The following is an 18,849-nucleotide window of genomic DNA, read 5'->3' as shown; positions in this document are numbered from 1 at the left end:
ACTATTTTGCTTACTTGTTTACTCCGAGTATAATATCCATGAGAGTGATGTATTTCCTGAAGACAGATTATATCCAGAGTATCTAAGGCGGTATTGGGTACACTGAAAATATTCAATAAATATTTGTTGAATGAAATGATGAACGAACTAATGAAAGAATACGATATGAAGGAAATACCTAAATCCAAGGTTCTTGCAATTAGCCAAGAGGATTAAGAAGTCTGATAAAAGCCTCACTAGAAGTAAGTAGGTAGTGTTTGGGAGAAGAGGGTATGATTTATCTATCTCACCAGGAGAACTGAAGGAAGTCTGAAAACATATACTCAAAGATGAGTATTTTTTTTGGATTGAGACCATCCCTAAACGAGAATCACTCCCCTCTCCACAGCAAGCTCTGCAACAAAACATAAAGTACTCTTCAAAAGAGCCTCACATTTTACAATTATATATAATTTGTAAATAGCCCTTAGAAAGGATTGTCCTGCAAAAATACAACCTTGATTCTGTACCACCTACATCGCTTACTACTTGCCACTTCTGGCTGTAGACATTTTGCTCTCCTCCCTCCCTCAGCCCCACTGTAACCCTGCCCCCGCTCTCACGCCCGGGCTTTGGCTACTCTCATTAGACCCGCGCCCTTGCCTTCTCCCGCCTATTTGCTGGATGAATGGAGGAACGTTTGTTTACTACCTCATCCCTGATGAGTTCCAGAAGATACAGCGGCCCATAAGCCAATGTTTCTGCACCTCGCGGGGTTCGTGCGGAAGGAAAGAAAAGGAGCGATTTGTTACTGAGAGCACCAACTGCTTTTACCTTTCGTCCTGTGGGTCTCTCCCATCTGGCCCCCGCCTATCAAGCTCAGGCTTTGACAGTTTAGAGAGCATAGGTCAGTCCCGGGAGCACGCGCTCCCTCCTTCCCTTCCAGCCGCGGGTGGAAGAAAAACAAGCCTCCAGCTTGGGGGATGGGCCGGGCTCCCTTCCCCTTGGCTCCGCGGGGCAGTGCGGAGCGCCGAGAGGCGCGGGGCCGAGCCCGCAGCCCCGCCCCGGGGGTGGGGCCTCCCGACGCCCGCCCCGCCCCCTCGCCGCCGACCCTCCGCTTCCTATTTACTCTGTCGCTACGGCTGGCGGTCACTTCGCTCTCCGACTAGAGCCGGAGGACGCTAGGAGGGTCTGTCACTAGGAGATTTGAGGCTGTGAACACTGCCATGGCCCCCGTGCTTAGCAAGGACGCGGCGGACATCGAGGTACCCTCTGCGCGCGGGGTCTCGTGGGGCGGGAGGGGGGCCCAGCGGGCGGGGGCGGGGGAGGGCGCCGGGGTCGCTCGGGAAAGAGGAGGAGACGCGGGAAACTTTGCCTTCGCGGGAGGTCTGGGGGGCGGGTGGACGGGCAGGGAGCCAGAGCCCTGCGTGGGCAGCGGGGGAGAGAAGTGGAGGGGTCCCGCGACTGGAGGGGGTACCGTTTGGGTTGGGACCTGGGTTTACTTTGGAGGGGATTAAGGAAACCTGTCGTGTCCTGCCCGGAATGGCATGATTTAGAGGCACAAGAGTTCAGTGAGGCGGAGTCTGGAGGATAGGAGCTCCCATTTCCCTTCGAGTCTACCCCGACACTTACCTTTTCCCGCCTCCCACCCCCCCATCCCCGTTTGCGGTTCCTGGCACCTGTCTGCTGCCCCCACCTCAACAGATGAATCCTGAATAATGGCAAAGGTGGAGCGTAGAAATAAAGGAGATCTGTGTGTCAGCTATTCTGGCAGTCCCCGCTGGCCAGTGTTGCTTATGAAATTATTTAACACAGGAATGGAACAAAGTATTGAGAACATGAAAAATGCAGTGCTGTCAGAAAAACAGAAACGAGCTGTATTTTTCTCTCTTTTCAACGTTTTTTGATTCCCTCTTGCACTGTTTCTGTAAAATGTCATCTTTCTTCCTGGGAATAAGGTCCTACCTGGAGTGACATGACCATTTCCTTTAAATTCTCCCTAAGATCTTTATGTATGAAATGAGAAGGATTTAATTATAAACAGTGATTTTAGACCTACTAATCCAGCTCAGCATTTGTGAGCTAAGATAAACTGCTTCTTATTTTTTTGTTGTGTTATAAGCCTTTTTTTTGGTCTCTCCCCTTGCTGATAAAATGTGTGTATGTGTATATGTGTATATTTTCTCTTTTTCTAAATGACACAATTTTTCTCTAGTCAGTTCTTTTCAGTGGCTTAAGTAAAAGTTTAAAACCACCTGTTTGCAGAATAGCTGCTTTTGCCACATTTTCCCTCTGTCATTGATTGAAGTAACTTTGTGTTCTCTTTGGGAGATAGTGAGTAGTAGTGTTTTCTCCCCACTCCATTCATTGGTTTGGGAAAAATCCATTTTAATAAAAAGAGTCAAATTACATTGTAGTGATCTGTTTGTTTAATTTATTTGTGGTTTCTTTGGCGGATAGTTTACTATTTCGAAAATATTGATGGATAAGATATATTTGACCCAACATTTATTTAGTGTGTTTAAGGTAAAATATACTTGATTTATGTCATGGTCCTTTTTGGTCCTTACTTTGACTTAACCAAATCCTTTCCTTTCCTTTCTCTTTTCTTTTCTTTCTTTTTCTTTTTTTTTAAACTAGCTAAATAACAAACTTGACAGCATTCAGACAGTACTGATTTTAGGGAATAGAGTGTCAGAGGGCAGGTGGCTTTTGGCTTTTAGAATGGTGTGTAATTTGCTTAACTGATTCCTTTCTCTGTATTTCTCCTGCACTTGTCTTTGAAATCAGTTCTTAACCAGATAACTGTAAGGAAAAGATGCCAGTAAAACATTAAATGAGTGGCTTAGTTTTGTATGTGTTTGAACCAAGACTGTTTGAAAAATCCAAACCCTCTCATTCACCTCAATCTTAATCTAATCTTAATCTAGAAGATTAATCTGTATGATATTACTTATAATCTAGAATGGTGGTATTTAAAGTTTTTCGGCTTTTATGTAGTTCATATATGCAACACATTTTAATCAGTAATATCTTTCATTATACATAGTACCTTCCTTTTCTCTCAAAGTAATACCCGTGATTCATGAGCTAGAGTACCATGAGAGAGCGTGAAATTAATCATTAAAATATAATGCAGTGAGGAAAAATGCTTTAAGCCTAAAGGAACACAATCAAGCATAGAGGTCTCAGTTGATCCTATTGATTCACCAAAGTTCATTTTTGTTTGAAGAATCAGAATGAATTATGAAAGCTCAGTTTTCTATTAAATTTGAATGCATACATTGGATTTGCCTTCCTTGAATGAATTCATTAATACCATTGTCTAGAGATTGATCTTTGACCATTGCTCTAGTCTCAAGTACATAGAGTAATCTTAAAAAAAGAAAACAACAGTATGAAACAAAGTACATATTCACTTGATAAATGTGAAAGGAACAGAAGGTGATATTGACAAGCTTCCATAATAGTGATTTAATTTTCCCCATAAACTACCTACATTTAAAATCTCAGGTTTCAGTGAAGCAGCCAAGAAATATCTTTGTTTCTGAGGAAAAAAGTTACTGAGATATACAAAGTTGCTTTGTGTGTTCACACCATAATTTCTAGCCTCAATTACATATTACATCAGGGCTTGAAGGATTGGGAACATGAAAAAAATCAGAACGTCACCAAATCCCAAAACTGGAATATTTCAGGCTGGAAGATAGGCGTAACAATGATGCATTAGTAAGTAAGTAATATATTAGACAATAAAACCTCACTCATGTACTCAAAAATTGTCATTGTAGTAATTGTAGAAGTTGTATGAGAAGCGAAGGTTTGGGGGTTGCTTGGGTGACTCAGTCCGTTAAGCATCTGCCTTTGGCGCAGGTCATGATCCTGGGGTCCTGGGATCTAGTCCTGCATCCAGGCTCCAGCAGGGCTCCCTGCTCAGCTGGGAGTCTGCTTCTCACACTCCCTCTGATCCTGCCCCTTGTCCTGCTCTCCTGTGCACATGCCTGTTTTTTTCTCTCTCAAATGAATAGATAAAAAATCTTAAAACAAAAAATTAAGGTTTTTGCTTTTGTACTTGCTTTTTTGTTTGTTTGTTGGTTTGTTTTTTCTGTTCATTTTTTTCCCCTGACATACTAATGTGATTCAAACCACAGGATCTGGAGTGAAGTGTCTGGGGTTGAGGTCTAATTTAACTCCTTTTAAGCTGTGTGATTCTAGGCAAGTTACTTAGCTTCTCTGAGTCACATTTGCATAATCTGTTAAATAAAATAACAATAGAAAAGACATTGAATGTCACAAATTGACATCTTGTTAGGAAAAAGGACAAATGTTAAACAAATAAGAATATGAAAAAATACCTTGGGAAAATCACTGACCATGAATAATTAGCATTCTAAAGTTCATTAATAGTAGCTATATACTTTAAATGTCATTGTACTTTATGGAATTAGTTTTTGGATAAAGCTGAATTTTGTCTAGGTGATTTGAATAACAGTTCTCCTTGGAAGGTTTCAAAGAATATTGATACCCAATGTTGATCACTTTTCTTGACTTCATCATTAGCTTCATCGTATTTCATTTAGTTTGAATTGATAACCAGTATAATATCAATATCTCCCCATTTAAAATCAAGTAAGAATGATTCTGGAAGAATGGACTGTGTTCAACGTCTTGTTCCTCTCCACCGATGTGGATCATTGAGAATAGACTATGAAAGAATAGTTAAAGAAAAATGTATATAGCCACAGGAGGCTTTTAATTTTTTAAATAACAGTAATTTTGGTAAATATTTACAGCCAAACTAAATTGCTACCTACCACCCTAATGCTTTCCCAATCACAAGTCAAGGTCCATTCCTTGAATTATCAGTTAGCGAGTATTAAAGGGCATAAACTCATTTCACATTTACCCTCAATCAAAAAAGGATTTCAGTCTGTTGTCTACAGAATCACAGTGCATTTCAAGTCAAATAGAAATAGTTTCTGAATTACTTATACTCTGGCTTCCTTTTGAGAAGATAATTAAGAAGTTTTTGTTTATTAAGAAAATAAACTCATAAAATGGTGGATTTGTAAAATGGGAAAATAAAGGAAACAACTTGGAGAAAGTTCATTTTAAGGAGCATTTTGAGAAAAGGGAAGGTATGGGTTATGAATTAATTGGTAGAGATGGAGCAAGGTATTTCAGAGTACCCTTTGTCATAAATGCTTTTGTATCAGGGGGGTAGGGAGGGTGGTGGATCCAAAGGAGAGAATAAAGATTCAACTTTGCAGAAGTTACAGTTATTTATTTAAAATTTTTAATGTTTTTTATTCAGTGTATAAGTGACAGTTTTTTTCTTGTCTCCTTTCTTTTATTGATTGGGCACCACTGATCTATGGGAATGCTATCTTGACTTGCTAAAGCTTTTAAATTTTTTTAAATTTAACTTTTAAGCCTGTTTTATGAGTTTGAGTTGTTAAAAATTGCTTGTCCTCTTTTCTGTGGACCATATTTAAAGTATTTCTCTTTCTAAGGAATTTATCTTGGCAGTAAAAATGTGTCTCATTATGTGATTAGGGAAGTTACTTCATTCCAAATGATAGCTCCTTGCAGTTTTAAGGTACATTTACCTATGTAAGCATGGCCATATGTATATTTTAGTACATTAAAAAAAAAAAAATCTACCACCTGCACACTGATTCAGTGACCAATTTTAGAAGTTTAATTAAAAACTGAGATTAATGACTAATGATGAATCTTTCACTAGGGAAATTTTTACATTGGATCTGCTTAATCTTAATCATAGCGGATACTCTTGTCCGATTGCTTAATTGTAAAAATGTGCTGGAATTTGGTAACCTTTTTGACATTCTGGAAGAAAAATTCAGTTTTGGAAGGCTGAACATTTGCAGTAAGGAATTGATAAGAATGTGAAAGACATCTAGGGCCCAAATATTGAGATAATTGGATAATCTTTGAGCAGTGTCTTCCATTAACTATTTGAATACAGCATTTTACCAAACAGGGAACAACTCAAGAACTAAAAGATAGACTTTCCAGTAAGGTAAACTTATCTGGCCACTGTGGGAGAATTTTTAATAAGCATACACTTAAGTTATAAAATTAAAAACACTAAAATTAAAGATAACAAGACTGAAAAAGTTATAAAATAATCTGACAAAGAAAATCTGATACTTGTTATAATCCAGACTTCAGCGTGGTGATAGTGGATATTGAAAAATAGAATTGGTCATTTTTTGTGTTTTTTTTTTTTCTTTCTTAGATGTAGGTCTATAATGACAAATATGTGGTAGAAACCTTCAGTCCTTAAAACTGTAAGAAAAATTCTATGTCATTTATACCTAGCCTTAATTCAAAAATAATTAGTAAGGCATTCTAAGATTACAAATTTATCTATAGTCAGAATTTTGATTTTCAAATGTGACATGTTTACCTTCTGAGTTTCATTTGCTCTTAATCCTCTATATCAAAACAGAAGGTATTTTTTGGCCTCAAACATCAATAGTGTGGATGTTCACTGATATCCTGGAACCAATTATACTATTGAGATAACTCTTAATAGGATTATATATTTCCTGTGGTTTATAATTATTACTTCTTCCATTGCTTGACATTAAAATGTTATGCTGGTTGAGGTGAACTCAATGTACTTTTATTTTAGAATGTTCACCACAGATATCTATTTATTGATATTAGGAAGTCAGTAATTTTGTATAAAGTTATTTCTTTTGTATTTCAGAATACAAAAGAACCATGTAGTTCATGGTTTAAAAAGAAAGCATCATATTAAAACAGCCCCAGGTTCTAATCCTGGCTTCTTGGTTTTTGTTTGTTTGTTTGTTTTTGTGATTGTGGTCAAGTTCTTTCCTGGACTATCATTTCTTCCTCTGTCAATTAGATTTAAGCTTAATTATGTCATGCAATAGCTATAATGATTAATTAGTGTCCCCTATACAACCAGTGCCTCAGACAGCATGTGTCACATAAAGTGTATGTTTTTTAAATGGCAGTACTTCTTTTAAAAATCACTACTGCATGTATCATGTGTATTGTGTAAGCATCATTTGGCTGGAATTTTATTCAACTCCAGAAATTAAGTAGTGGTATCAAAGTCTGTTAAAACATGTAAGGGAGGGGGCTAATGAAGATAAAAAGAATTATGATGAGAGCTCATTACAGATTCAGGAATGCTACAGATATGTTTTATAAGAAGGTTCCTCAATTTTATTTGTCAGTATTACCAATGAGGAGGGGGAGTTTCTGAAATTCAGATTAATTAAAAAGACCCACTTCATTTTCTATTTCTATTTAAAAAATATCTTTAATGCCCTCTGTATTGCTAACCTTCTAATGTAAATGGAGGAAGATTCAAAGGAAGTATGTGGCATAGGTTTTGTTTATACTTGGGATTATCTACATCTAATACACTAGGGAATAAGATTCAAATCCAGGGCTGACCCCCCTGATCCTTACTATTTTACTGCAGTATACATATGGATTCGTTTTTTAGTGTTTTTCTGGGTTGTTTTTGAGACCATGTCAGGACCAGTCCATTGATGAAAGTATTTCTTGGTATTCTCAACTATATTTAGAAGGGTTTAGTATTACCCTTTGTTGAAAAAGTATTTCTGCACAATTATTTAAAACAAAACAAAACAAAATAAAACAACTCAGATATCTCTTCGTACAAACTGGATTAAGCTTATAATTTATCTAAGTATACTTGCTTGAAAGACGTTCCCCCTCCCCAACTTCTCAGCATCCTTGCACATACTGTACGTTCGTGAAAACTTTTTCACCGCCTAGGAAGTAAACAGTTGGAGATCAACCTATTGTGCACCATGAAATGTAAATTGTGCTTTTTCTGAAAGATGACTCAAGTATTAAACTTTTTTATACTAGGTTATGGTAATTTTATTTCTTTGAGAATTTCAGCTTGGTTGTATAATAGCGTTCTTACTATCCTCTACCTCTATCATAATAATTAAAGAGACAATCTGTGTTCCTACCTCCCAGGTGCTTGGAAATTGATATTATGAGTGCTTATGAATGTCCCCTTGAGGCATTGCTGACTGGGCCACTTTGAAGAAAAATCTCTTCATCAATAATGAAGCCCTGAGGGCCACTTCTCAGGGGACCCACACAAAATTACATGTCAACTCCAGGCCTGATTTATACAGATGGTGCTCATGGATAGAGCCCTGACTGCACTTCCCCTCCTCCCATATCATATTACCCACCACTCTGCTGATCCTCCCCACTCCCCCCACCCCTTACACTTCTCTCTCCAAACTTCATTCCCTAATTTTCAACTTGTTTTGCCCACCCACAACTGACTTGCCTAAGTAGATCTTTTATTTAATCTTTGTGAAATCCTTTGAATGATACTGAAAATCGACTATAGCAGCTTGTTAAAAATTTAAAATGTTAGTATGTCTAATGTAAATGCCGTTTGAAAATCTTCAGCAAAGCAATAGAACAGAATCTGTATTCACTGTATGTTAATTAATGCAAGTATTCTAGGATAGGATAGGGGACAGGCCTGGAAATATGTTTGCTCTACGTGTTGGATCCCTTGCTCTCTGACGTGGAAATCTTCAACCACTGTGAAGTTTGCTGACTTCTCAATGAGTTTGCAATTGATCTGTCTTTTAAGGATGGTTTGTAATAAAATATGGCAATGGTGAAATTGTTTGAAATGGGACCTGCGGAGTGATCCTATTAAGGGAATGCAGACATGGTGTTGTCATAGCTACTCTATTTTACATGTTAGGTGGGATTAAGTATACCATCTGTCCTATTATATGGAATTGGTATACTTACCTGATTTTTAAACTTTCTTCCTGCTTGCCTTCTTTTTCTTTTCCAATCAAACGAATGATTTTTATTTATTTATTTTTTTAAATTTAGATCTCTTCTGGGCACACAGAAAAAGTCCAATCCTTTTATATACAAGGGAGTTCTGTGAGGTGATCTGGAATTCATAAATTCATATTTTGTATCTCTTGGATGATTTTGTCTTTAACTAGAAATTATGATCAGAGATTCTAAAAAGGAGTTGGGAATCTTTTAGTGCTTCTCTAGTGTGTTTGTAGATTGATAACTGTCAGTGAAAGCCAGAATATTAAATCCTTGGGATTCGAGCCCATAGGGGATTCAGGTTACCTTTCTCTGACTCCTTGTATCACAGTGACCTCAAAGCTTTGGGGACTTTCAGATATTCCTACATGACAAATATTGGGGAGTGCTGGAGTAGAATGCTTAAAATTCTCATGCTTCAAAGAAAGCTATTCAGTTCTTCTCACAGATCCCTAGGGTTAAATAAACCATGGCAGCTTTCATAACAAGATGCTTTTGGGGGGGAAGGTTAACTTTTATACATTTTTTTTTCATTCTTCTGATTTAATTTTTAAAGTTGTTTTTCATGATCATTACAGGAAAAAAAAATGCCAAAAGTGAAAAGTAGACCCCAAATGTACATAGTCACACCACCCAAAATAGCCTTGCTAAATAATTTAGTGTTTTTCTTTCCTATGCATAAGGAATAGTTTTTTCCTATTTTCCCTAAACTAAAGAACTATTTTTCCTAAACAGTTTTTATCAGATTGAGTTTTATATTTGCTTCCTTCTCCAATCAGAACTATTTCCCCTGATTCATACTACTTTTAAAATAGTTTTAAATAGCACTGTGAGATTCCATGGCGTGAAGATACCAAAACTTATTCAGAACTCTCTTTTATGATCAGAAATTTACTTTGTTTTAGTTGTTTATAATAATGCTTCAGTATTTCTTAAGACATTTTGCTTAAGATACATTGGAAAGGGTTAGCTTCATTGATATATAGTGCATAGTGCATTTCAGTTTGCCTTTTCCATCTACCTACATGATGCAAATGAATTAAGTGTTTTTAAAAAAAGTGTTTTTAAAAGGACAAAAGGGTCTATTATTGGGTGCAAAGACAGGACAAAATGCATTTGGAACCAATTACTCATTTGCTGCATCCCCCCCATCACTTTCAAGGTTACAGAACACACAGGCTTCTAAATACACTTTCCTTTGATGTGGGTGTGAGTGACTTCATTTGGACTCAGTGCTTATTTGATGCTTCATTCTAGATTATGGCTTGACTGCCTGACTTTTCCGTATTTTTTTCTTCCGAGGAGAACAGGAAGAGTAAAGCTGGGTTTCAGGTTGTTATTTTAAGTGGATAAATCTCAGGTTTTTATCTTCAGTGAATAAATATAACAACTGCAAATGTTCCAGTGTGTGAACAAAATAGAAGCTTTATATTGTACCTGCCACCTCCCTCTCCTTAAGCCTCTCTAGCAGACCAGATTTTCGAAGGATTCTTTTACACTAGGCCTTTGTATTAGACATATAATGTGGGGTGTGTGTGTGTGTGTGTGTGTCCATGCACGATTTCTTTTTCTTTTTCTTTTCTTTATGTACTCAAGAAGAGAAAGAAAATGTTGACTGGCTTAATTTGGATTTGTTTGGTTAATTTGAACATGTTTTCCACATTTTAAAATAATTTGGGTTTTCTTTTTAAAAAAATTTACTTTAATAGGATTTTAGTGTAAGAATAAAATTAAAGAAAAATAAAAATAAGTACAAATAAGAAAAATATAACCATCTCTGAACAAAGTGACTTTAGACGGAACACACTTCAACTAATAAAAGCCATGTATGAAAAACCCTCAGTTAGCATCACAGTCAGTGGTGAAGAATTGAAAGCTTTCCTTTAAAATGAGGAACACGTCAAAGATGACTCCCTCTTACCACTTTTATTTAACATAGTACTGGAAGTCCTACCTGCAGCAACCAGATGGAAAAAAAGAAAAGGTACCAAATTGGTAAGTAAGAAGTAAAACTGTTATTATATGCAGATGACATGATACTAAATATAGAAAGCCCAGAAAACTCTTAGAATAAATTCATCTAGTGAAGGTGCAGGATACATAATTAATACACTGAAATTTGTTATGTTTCAATATACTAATAATGAAGTAGCAGAAGGAGAAATTAAGAAAACAATCCAATAAAAAAGAATAAAATGCCTAGAATTAAATTTAACGAAAGAGATGAATGATCTACATTCTGAAAGCTGTAAGACACTGATGAAAGAAATTGAAGATGGCACAAATAAGTAGACCATGCTCATGGTTTGGAAGAATTAATATTGTTAAGATGTTTATATTACCCAAAGCAATCTACAGATTCAGTATAATCTCTATCAAGATACCAGTAATATTTTTCACAGAACTTGAACAAATAATCATAAAATTTGTATGGAGCCACAAAATGTCCTGAAGCAATTTTGAGAAAAAGGAAAAATAAGGCTGGAGGTATCACAATTCTAGGTTTCAAGCTCTACTACATAGCTATAATAATCAAAACAGTTTGACATAAAAATAGACACATAGATCAAACAAAGAGAATAGGGAGCCCAGAAATAAACCCCATTTATATGTTCAACTAATCTATGACAAAAAGAGGCAAGAATACAAAATGGGGATAAGATAGTGTCTCCAATAAATGGTGATGATAAAACTGGACTCAATATGTAGAAGAATGAAACTGGACCACTTTCCATCACCATACAGAATAATAAACTCAAAATGGATTATAGATCTAAATACAGGAACTGAAACCCTAAAATTCTTTTTTTTTTTTTGTAAAGATTTTATGTATTTGAGAGAACATGAGAGAGAGTGAAAGAGAGAGAATGAGTGAGCTCGAGTCAGGATAAGGGCAGAGAGAGAGAGAGGCAGAAGCAACCTCTCTGCTGAACAGGGAGCTTGACACAGGATCTTGATCCCAGGACCTTGGGATCATGACCTGGAAGGCAGATGCCTAACCGACTGAGCCACCCAGGCAATCCTTAAAACCATAAAATTCTTAAAAGAAAACATAGGCAGTAATCACTTGGGCATTGGCCTTAGCAATATTTTTGTGGATCTGTCTCTTCGATAAAGGGAAATAAAAGTAAAAATAAGCAATTGGGGACTACATTAAACTAAAAAAAAAAAAAAGCTTTTGCACAGCAAAGGAAACCATTAACAAGATGAGAAAACAAGCTACTGATAGAAGAAGATATTTGCAAATGATATATTCAATAGGAGGTTAATATCCAGAATATATAAAGAACTCATATAACTGAAGACCAAAAATACAAATAATCAATTTAAAAATGGGCAGATGCAACTGGATAGCTTAGTGAGTTGAGCATCCAACTCTTGATTTTAGCTCAGGTCATGATCTTGGGGTCCTGGGATTGAGCCTCAGGTCAGAGTCTGTGCTTAGTAGGGAGTCTGTTTGAAGATTCCCTCTGCTCCTCCTTCTGCTTACACATGTACGCATGTGTGTGTGTCTTTCTCTCTCTAAGGTAGATAAATCTTCAATAAAAATAAAAATGGGCAGAGGACCTAAATATTCATTTCCCCAGAGAAGACATACAGATGGCCAACAGTTAGATGAAAAGATACTCAGTATTACTAATCATCAGGAAAATGCAAGTCAAAGCTACATTGAGCTATCAGAAAAACTTGAATAACTCACGTCAGTCAGAGTATCTAGTGTCAAAAAGACAAAAAATAAGTGTTGGTGAGAATGTAGAGAAAAGGGAACCCATGTGTGCTGTTGGTGGTAAATTGGTGCAGCCTCAAAAAATTAAAAATAGAAATCTTGTGTGGTTCAGTAAGTCCACTTTGAGAATTTATCCAAAGAAAATGAAAACACTAACATGAAAGTATATATGCATCCCTATGTTCACTGCAGCATTAATTATAATAGCCAAAACATAGAAGCAGTCTAAGTGTCTATCAACAGTTGAATGGATCAAGAAGTGGTATATATACATACAATAGAATACTACTTAGCTGTACAAAATAATTAAATCTTGCCATTTGCAACAACATGGATAGACTTAGTGGGCATTATGCTAAGTGAATAAGTCAGACTGAAAAATACAAATACCATTTGACTTCACTTATATGTGGATTCAAGAAGACAAGACAAATGAACAAAAACCAGAAATAGACCCATAAATAGAGCAAACTAGTGGCTGCAGGGGCCCAGAGAATAGGGGATAGGCACAATAGGTGAAGGAGATTAAGAGGTACAAACTTCCAATTATAAAATCAATTAGTCATAAGGAGGAAAAAAGTACAGACTAGGGAATATAGTCACTAATATTGTAATAAACTTGTATGATGACAAATGGTAAATACACTTATGGTGAGCATTTCATAATGTACATAACTGTTGAATCACTATGCTGTACATCTGAAACTCATGGTACTGTAAGTCAGTTAAACTTCAATAATAAATGAAGTACACATATGTACAAAAGAAAAGTAGAAATAAAACAGATTTTAAGAAAATTAGATGCTAATTAATTATAAAATCACAACAAAATCAATACTCCTTTGGAAACATATAAACCACTAAAATTAACTTCAGGTAAATTCAAAATTAGCAATGGACTAGTAGGCTTGTTCTATTACAGTATTTATTATAATATAATATGTAATGGAGCATTACTATTTATTGTATTTAAAATGGACTTGTAGCACAGATTGGTTAAGAATGTAGACTCTGGAATTAAAGTGTTAATGTTCATTGTATCCTAGTTGTGCCACATTTTCGTTTTTTGACATTGGCAAGTAACTTAACTTTCCGTGTTTTAATTTCCTCATCTGTCCAGTGGAGACAGTGATAGTACCTCTATCATGGGATAGTTGTATGGTTGAAGGAAATACTACATATTCATCATTTTTAATAGTGTCAACATATAGCAAATACACAGTTAACATTAAATATTAAAATACTGATGCTGGGTGAACTGGGGAGACCCCTAGCCCTGAGGCCTTGATCCAGTCTATCCCAAAGATGTCCCTGAATGCTCTCTATCTCCTCAAGAGAATTCAAGGACAGACATAACACTGAATGAGAGACACATGTGGGGAAAGCATTAAGCGAGAAGTATGCTATCAAGATGTGAGAACATGCAGTGGAGTGAGAGAGAGCTGTGGGCCCAGAGGTTTGGGTTTCATTTTTTATTGATGGTTGTTAACAAGGGTGTGGAATATTCATTTTTTGGGGTGGGGATTTCCTGGAAGCAGGGTTTAGCCTTTCCTTCCTTATTTTGCTTGGCTTTCTGTCCTGCTTTGTCAGCCATCTTGGGCCTGTCCACTTTGATCCAGTTTCTTGTGACTTTGTTTTGGAGTGCTGCCAGGATAGGCCTCTGACTTTCCCAATAGCTGGCCATGACTTTTTGTGGGCCTCCAGGCATCATGTTAGAGTCTAACTAACTGCCTCTAATACTGATAATGGCTACCGATTGTCTTTTTGACTCCAGTGACCTATGACTTTGATAATGAGGTTTTAATCTTTTAAATACAAAAATTTATTTTTTTCTTTTATGTATTAAGAAATATTATTAATTTCTTACTATGTGCTAGAAACTAGTCCAGAGTTTTGGAAGCATACCTGCAATCAAGATAGAAAAGATTTCTGTTCTCAGTAAAATTGCAATGCAGTATGAAAATAAAGGACAGTAAAAATTTCAAAGTGTATCATAATTACAGATAGTATCATGAAATTTTGTAAAAGTAAATCACAATAATATGATGCAGAATGACTGGTGGGGCCTCTTTTATTTGGGATAGTCAGAGAAGGCCTCCTTGTGGAGGTGACACTTCAACTTAAACCTTAAACTTAGGAGAAGGAGTCTGCCGTGGCTTTTGAGGAACAAAGAAAGAAAATTAAAGAGACTGGACTAGACTTAATCTGAGGGTCAAAAAGAAATAACAGGTGTATGAGATAAAGGTGTTGTATTTAATGAAAATCCCTAATAGATACCAAAGTAAAGAAATTAAATAGGCCACTGGAAATGAGTATCTGAAGGTTAGTAAAGAAATCCTATTTAGAGATGGAGAGTAGGGGATTATTGATACAAAAATGGTGCTTAAAATCCTGGGACTGAGTAAAATCACTTAGAGACAGTGTAGCTAGACAAAAAGTTGGTGATTTAGGCATTTAGAAGAAGAAAAAGTAGCTAGGAGTCTGTGGTATTACAGAATACAAAGGAGGAGGAAGATGGTGGTATTGTCAATTCTTTATTGCTGTTGAGAGGGAAGAGGAGGGCGTGAAAGTTCTCTTGTAATTTGGTGGTATGGAGAAATTGTGAATTTAATAATAGCTATTGGAAAAAGAAGTCCAGTTGGAACAGATTGAGAAGGGAACAGGAGGTAAAAAAGTGAAATAGTGATACTAGAAAACTAGTTCAGCTCCACAGTGGAACACAGAAAGTGGGACGTAGCTGGAGTGGGAGAATAGAGCATGCACATATGCTAATGAAAGAGATCCAATAGAAGGAGACACCATTGTTAAAAGACACAGAAGTGGTAATTATTTGTATAAAGGGATTCTTTTGGTGAGATGGAATAGGATTGATAAATTTAAGCATTAAGAGTCAGATGAATGGCAGAGAGGTGCCAAAGTGGGTGTTCCCATCTGATGGTTTTTAGTTTCTCAATAAGAGTGTGAGGCAAGGGGCGCCTGGGTGGCTCAGTTGGTTGGATGACTGCCTTCGGCTCAGGTCATGATCTCAGGGTCCTGGGATCGAGTCCCGCATCAGGCTCTCTGCTCAGCAGGGAGCCTGCTTCCCTCTCTCTCTCTCTGCCTGCCTCTCCAACTACTTGTGATTTCTCTCTGTCAAATAAATAAATAAAATCTTTAAAAAAAAAAAAAAGAGTGTGAGGCAAAATCATTAACTAAGGGTAAGAGGAAAACAACATGTAAATTTGAAAAATAGATGAAAGTATGAATAAACTTTCTGGAAAGTGGAAGTATAAAATAATAAGGAACTATAGTAAGATTATTAGGCATTGTGTATTTTCCATTTGAAATTTGTTAAGAATTTAGCATGAATTTGATTGTGGGTTCTTCCAGCCATTTTTAATTGCTTGGGTTCAGACAAAGAGTAATTAATTTAGTTAAGATTTGCCCGGATAATTATGTCGGTGTGAGAGAGGGGCAGAAAATTAAGGGTGTCAGGAAGAATTCATAGTGGTGAATCATGGAATCTAATGTGATGGAATTCAGGATAGTAGGGAAAAATGAATCGTGAGAATACCAGAGGTGATGTGCTCAATGGGATGGTGGTCTTAATAAGAATTGTTGGAAGGTATAAGAGTATGAAAGAGGAAGTAGAGATTAGAATGGTGTGTTTGAAATAAAGCTTTTGGAGATGGTGTGATAATTAGTGATAAAAAGGTCAAGAACATAACCAAGGGGGAATGTGCCTTTGGTGATATGCAAGGAAAAATCAATTGGTGGTGAGATCTTAGAGTAAGGGGCAGATGCTGGATGATTCAAGTGACTGTTGAAACTAAGACTGCTATAAGAGTGGTGGGGTGTGAAAGAGAACTTGATTTAAATTCTCACTGCATTTGGACAGGGTGCTGGGGTGACCAAGGAGTTGGTAGATGACAGAAGAACAGATATAAGGAGTAGAACACAGAGGAAAGATGATGTGAAGATACCTGAGGAAAGACAGCCATGTGGTGAGAGGCAGAGCTTGGAGTAATGTATCTGCAAGCCAAGGAATGACGGATTGCCAGAAGACAATGGAACCTTGAAGTGACAATGAAGGGGTCTACCCTGTAGGTTTCAGGGGGCATATGGCTAAGTTGACACCTTGATTTCATACTTGTATCTTCCAAAACTGGAAGATAATAAATTCTTGTTGTTTTAAAGGGCACTTAATTTGTGTTTTTTTGGTTTTTGTTTTTTTGTTTGTTTTTATGGTAGCCCTAACATGCAGATAAATACAAATTTTGTTTTAAAGGTTTATTTCTTTTAGAGAGAAAGAGACCATGAAGGGGAAGAGTGGGACAGAGAGAGGGGTGGAGAGAATCAGACTCCTGGCTGAGCAGGGGGGCCCATGAGGCTTAATACCAGGACCTCAAAGTCATGACCTGAACTGAAACCAAGAGTCAGATGCTTAACCAACTCAGCCACAGGCACCCCTGCAAATAAATACAGTTTTCATATGAATTGCCAAGAAGCTGGGATATTTATGGAAGAAAGAAAGGGATGGAGGGAAGATACTTTAGATGTAAGGGTAGTGAGGCTGGTGATATTTGTAAGGGAAAAGATCTTTATTGCATTCAAATTCATAATTTAAGAAAGCAATTAAGGTTAAATGTCGTATTATAAAGAGTTCTAAATATGCTGTTAGAGTCCTAATTGTGCCACTTTTTACCTTTGTGGACTAAAGCTAATTTCCCTATCTATCAAATGGAGATCTTGACTTTTCCTAACTACCTTGTAGTGTTTTGTTTATAACAAATGAATTAAGAATAAATGCAAGTGCAGGCTGCTATTAATCATAATGTTGTTTGACTTATAGACATGCACAATTCATGTATGAGAGGAAAAGATGTTTATCAAATATGGCAATGAACCACATACATAACTTTTAAAATCCCATTAAATAAATAAATATTTTTTCACCAAATCTTAAGTTACCAACAAAGTATACCTTCATTCAATTTTGTAAGTAATTATTAAGTACCTGCTATATCTTCTGCCCTACATTAAGTACTTGTGGGGACTGGCTAGAAAGATAAATGTGTCTCTCCTAAATGAGCTTATGATACCAGAATGGAAGATGAGGCAAATTCACAAATAACTATAAATCAAGATAGAAAGTAAAAAGTGCTTTGGGGTGATGGTCCAGAGTTATGGTGTTAGAATTAAAGTCTGCATGTTATAAATTCACATTCATACAACTTAATCATTTATTTTTACATTCTCTGATGTTGTTTAATAAATGATAATAAAGAAATTTGTGTAACTTTTATTGCAATCTCCTCCCATCTTCACTCTGATCTCCAGTAATTCAAGGACCAAAAAAAAGAGTTAGGTGTCTATTTTCAGAGACAGGGCGTAAAGGGCTGCCCTGGCTGATACAGGTCAAGTGTAAGACAGGTGTAAATATAGGAGCTGGCAGAGTTAGATTAAAAAGGGATGAATATGGGTCTGTGCACTTACATTTTTTTTTCCTTGTTGCTTTACTTATGAACATGTTTCCAGTCTTACAAAGATGCATTATTTTCAGAAATATTGAAACCAAGAGCATAGAAAGGTTAAATGGTTTGATTAAAGTCAGTAGTGAATTGGAAACTAAAACCCATGAATATAAGCTCAATTTTACATTGCTGTTTATTCACACATTAAAATACATGACAAGAAAATGAGGAATCAAAGAAGTATAGGAATAGGAAGTCCTTCAAATGTTATTTCATTTCTGCACTCCCCCTAGTAGGTATTCAGAAAATTTCTCAATAAGTTATTTTATAATGGGTTCTTCAAGGAGTCCTTCACTTGTATAAATGAAGCAAGGTGTGAATGACTTCTAATCCACAAACCAGATGGTTGTAGGGGAGGGAGCTGATGAAATATCATCAATCACTTCTCAATATGATGTTGACTGACCAGTTTTGCCCTTTTCCAGGTTACTTTGACCTCTGACAGGACAGATTATTTGTTGGGGAAATTAGGAAAAAGAAATAGGCACAGTGGACTAGAAGGCTGGAGTTGGTTTGGAGAAAAAGAAAAAAATATATATATATATTTTCTTCTTCTATAGTTCCTCTATATTTGGGTATGTGTGATAAAACTTTGGTTCACTGGAATCCTAGACTGAAAGACTTTTTTTTTTTTTTTGAATTCTACTTTATAACAATAATAATGTCACTGTAAAGACAACCAGTTTATATTTGAGGATTAAAAAATGTAATTAAAAGTTGTATCTATGGCTAATTTATATTAGCTTAACCTTTGCCTCTTTTGGATCTTTA

General features: G+C 36.4%; 1 protein-coding gene across 5 annotated transcripts in view; it reads left to right on the top strand.

Moving 5' to 3' along the window:
• The first annotated feature begins 1,074 nt into the window (after nt 1–1,074).
• Nucleotides 1,075–18,849, top strand: part of DPYD (dihydropyrimidine dehydrogenase) — an 833,094-nt gene continuing 815,319 nt past the window's right edge. For all 5 annotated transcript variants that reach the window (XM_059375481.1, XM_059375484.1, XM_059375483.1 and 2 more), the window contains exon 1: nt 1,075–1,244. In XM_059375481.1, the coding sequence (XP_059231464.1) occupies nt 1,206–1,244 (39 nt within the window). In that variant the 5' untranslated portion in view covers nt 1,075–1,205. The remainder of the gene's footprint in view (nt 1,245–18,849) is intronic.

This window comes from Mustela nigripes, chromosome 14 (assembly GCF_022355385.1).
Source record: "Mustela nigripes isolate SB6536 chromosome 14, MUSNIG.SB6536, whole genome shotgun sequence".
Classification (NCBI taxonomy): Eukaryota; Metazoa; Chordata; class Mammalia; order Carnivora; family Mustelidae; genus Mustela; species Mustela nigripes.
The sequence above is the reverse complement of the archived record's forward strand: the minus strand, read 5'-3'. Positions and strand labels throughout refer to the sequence as shown.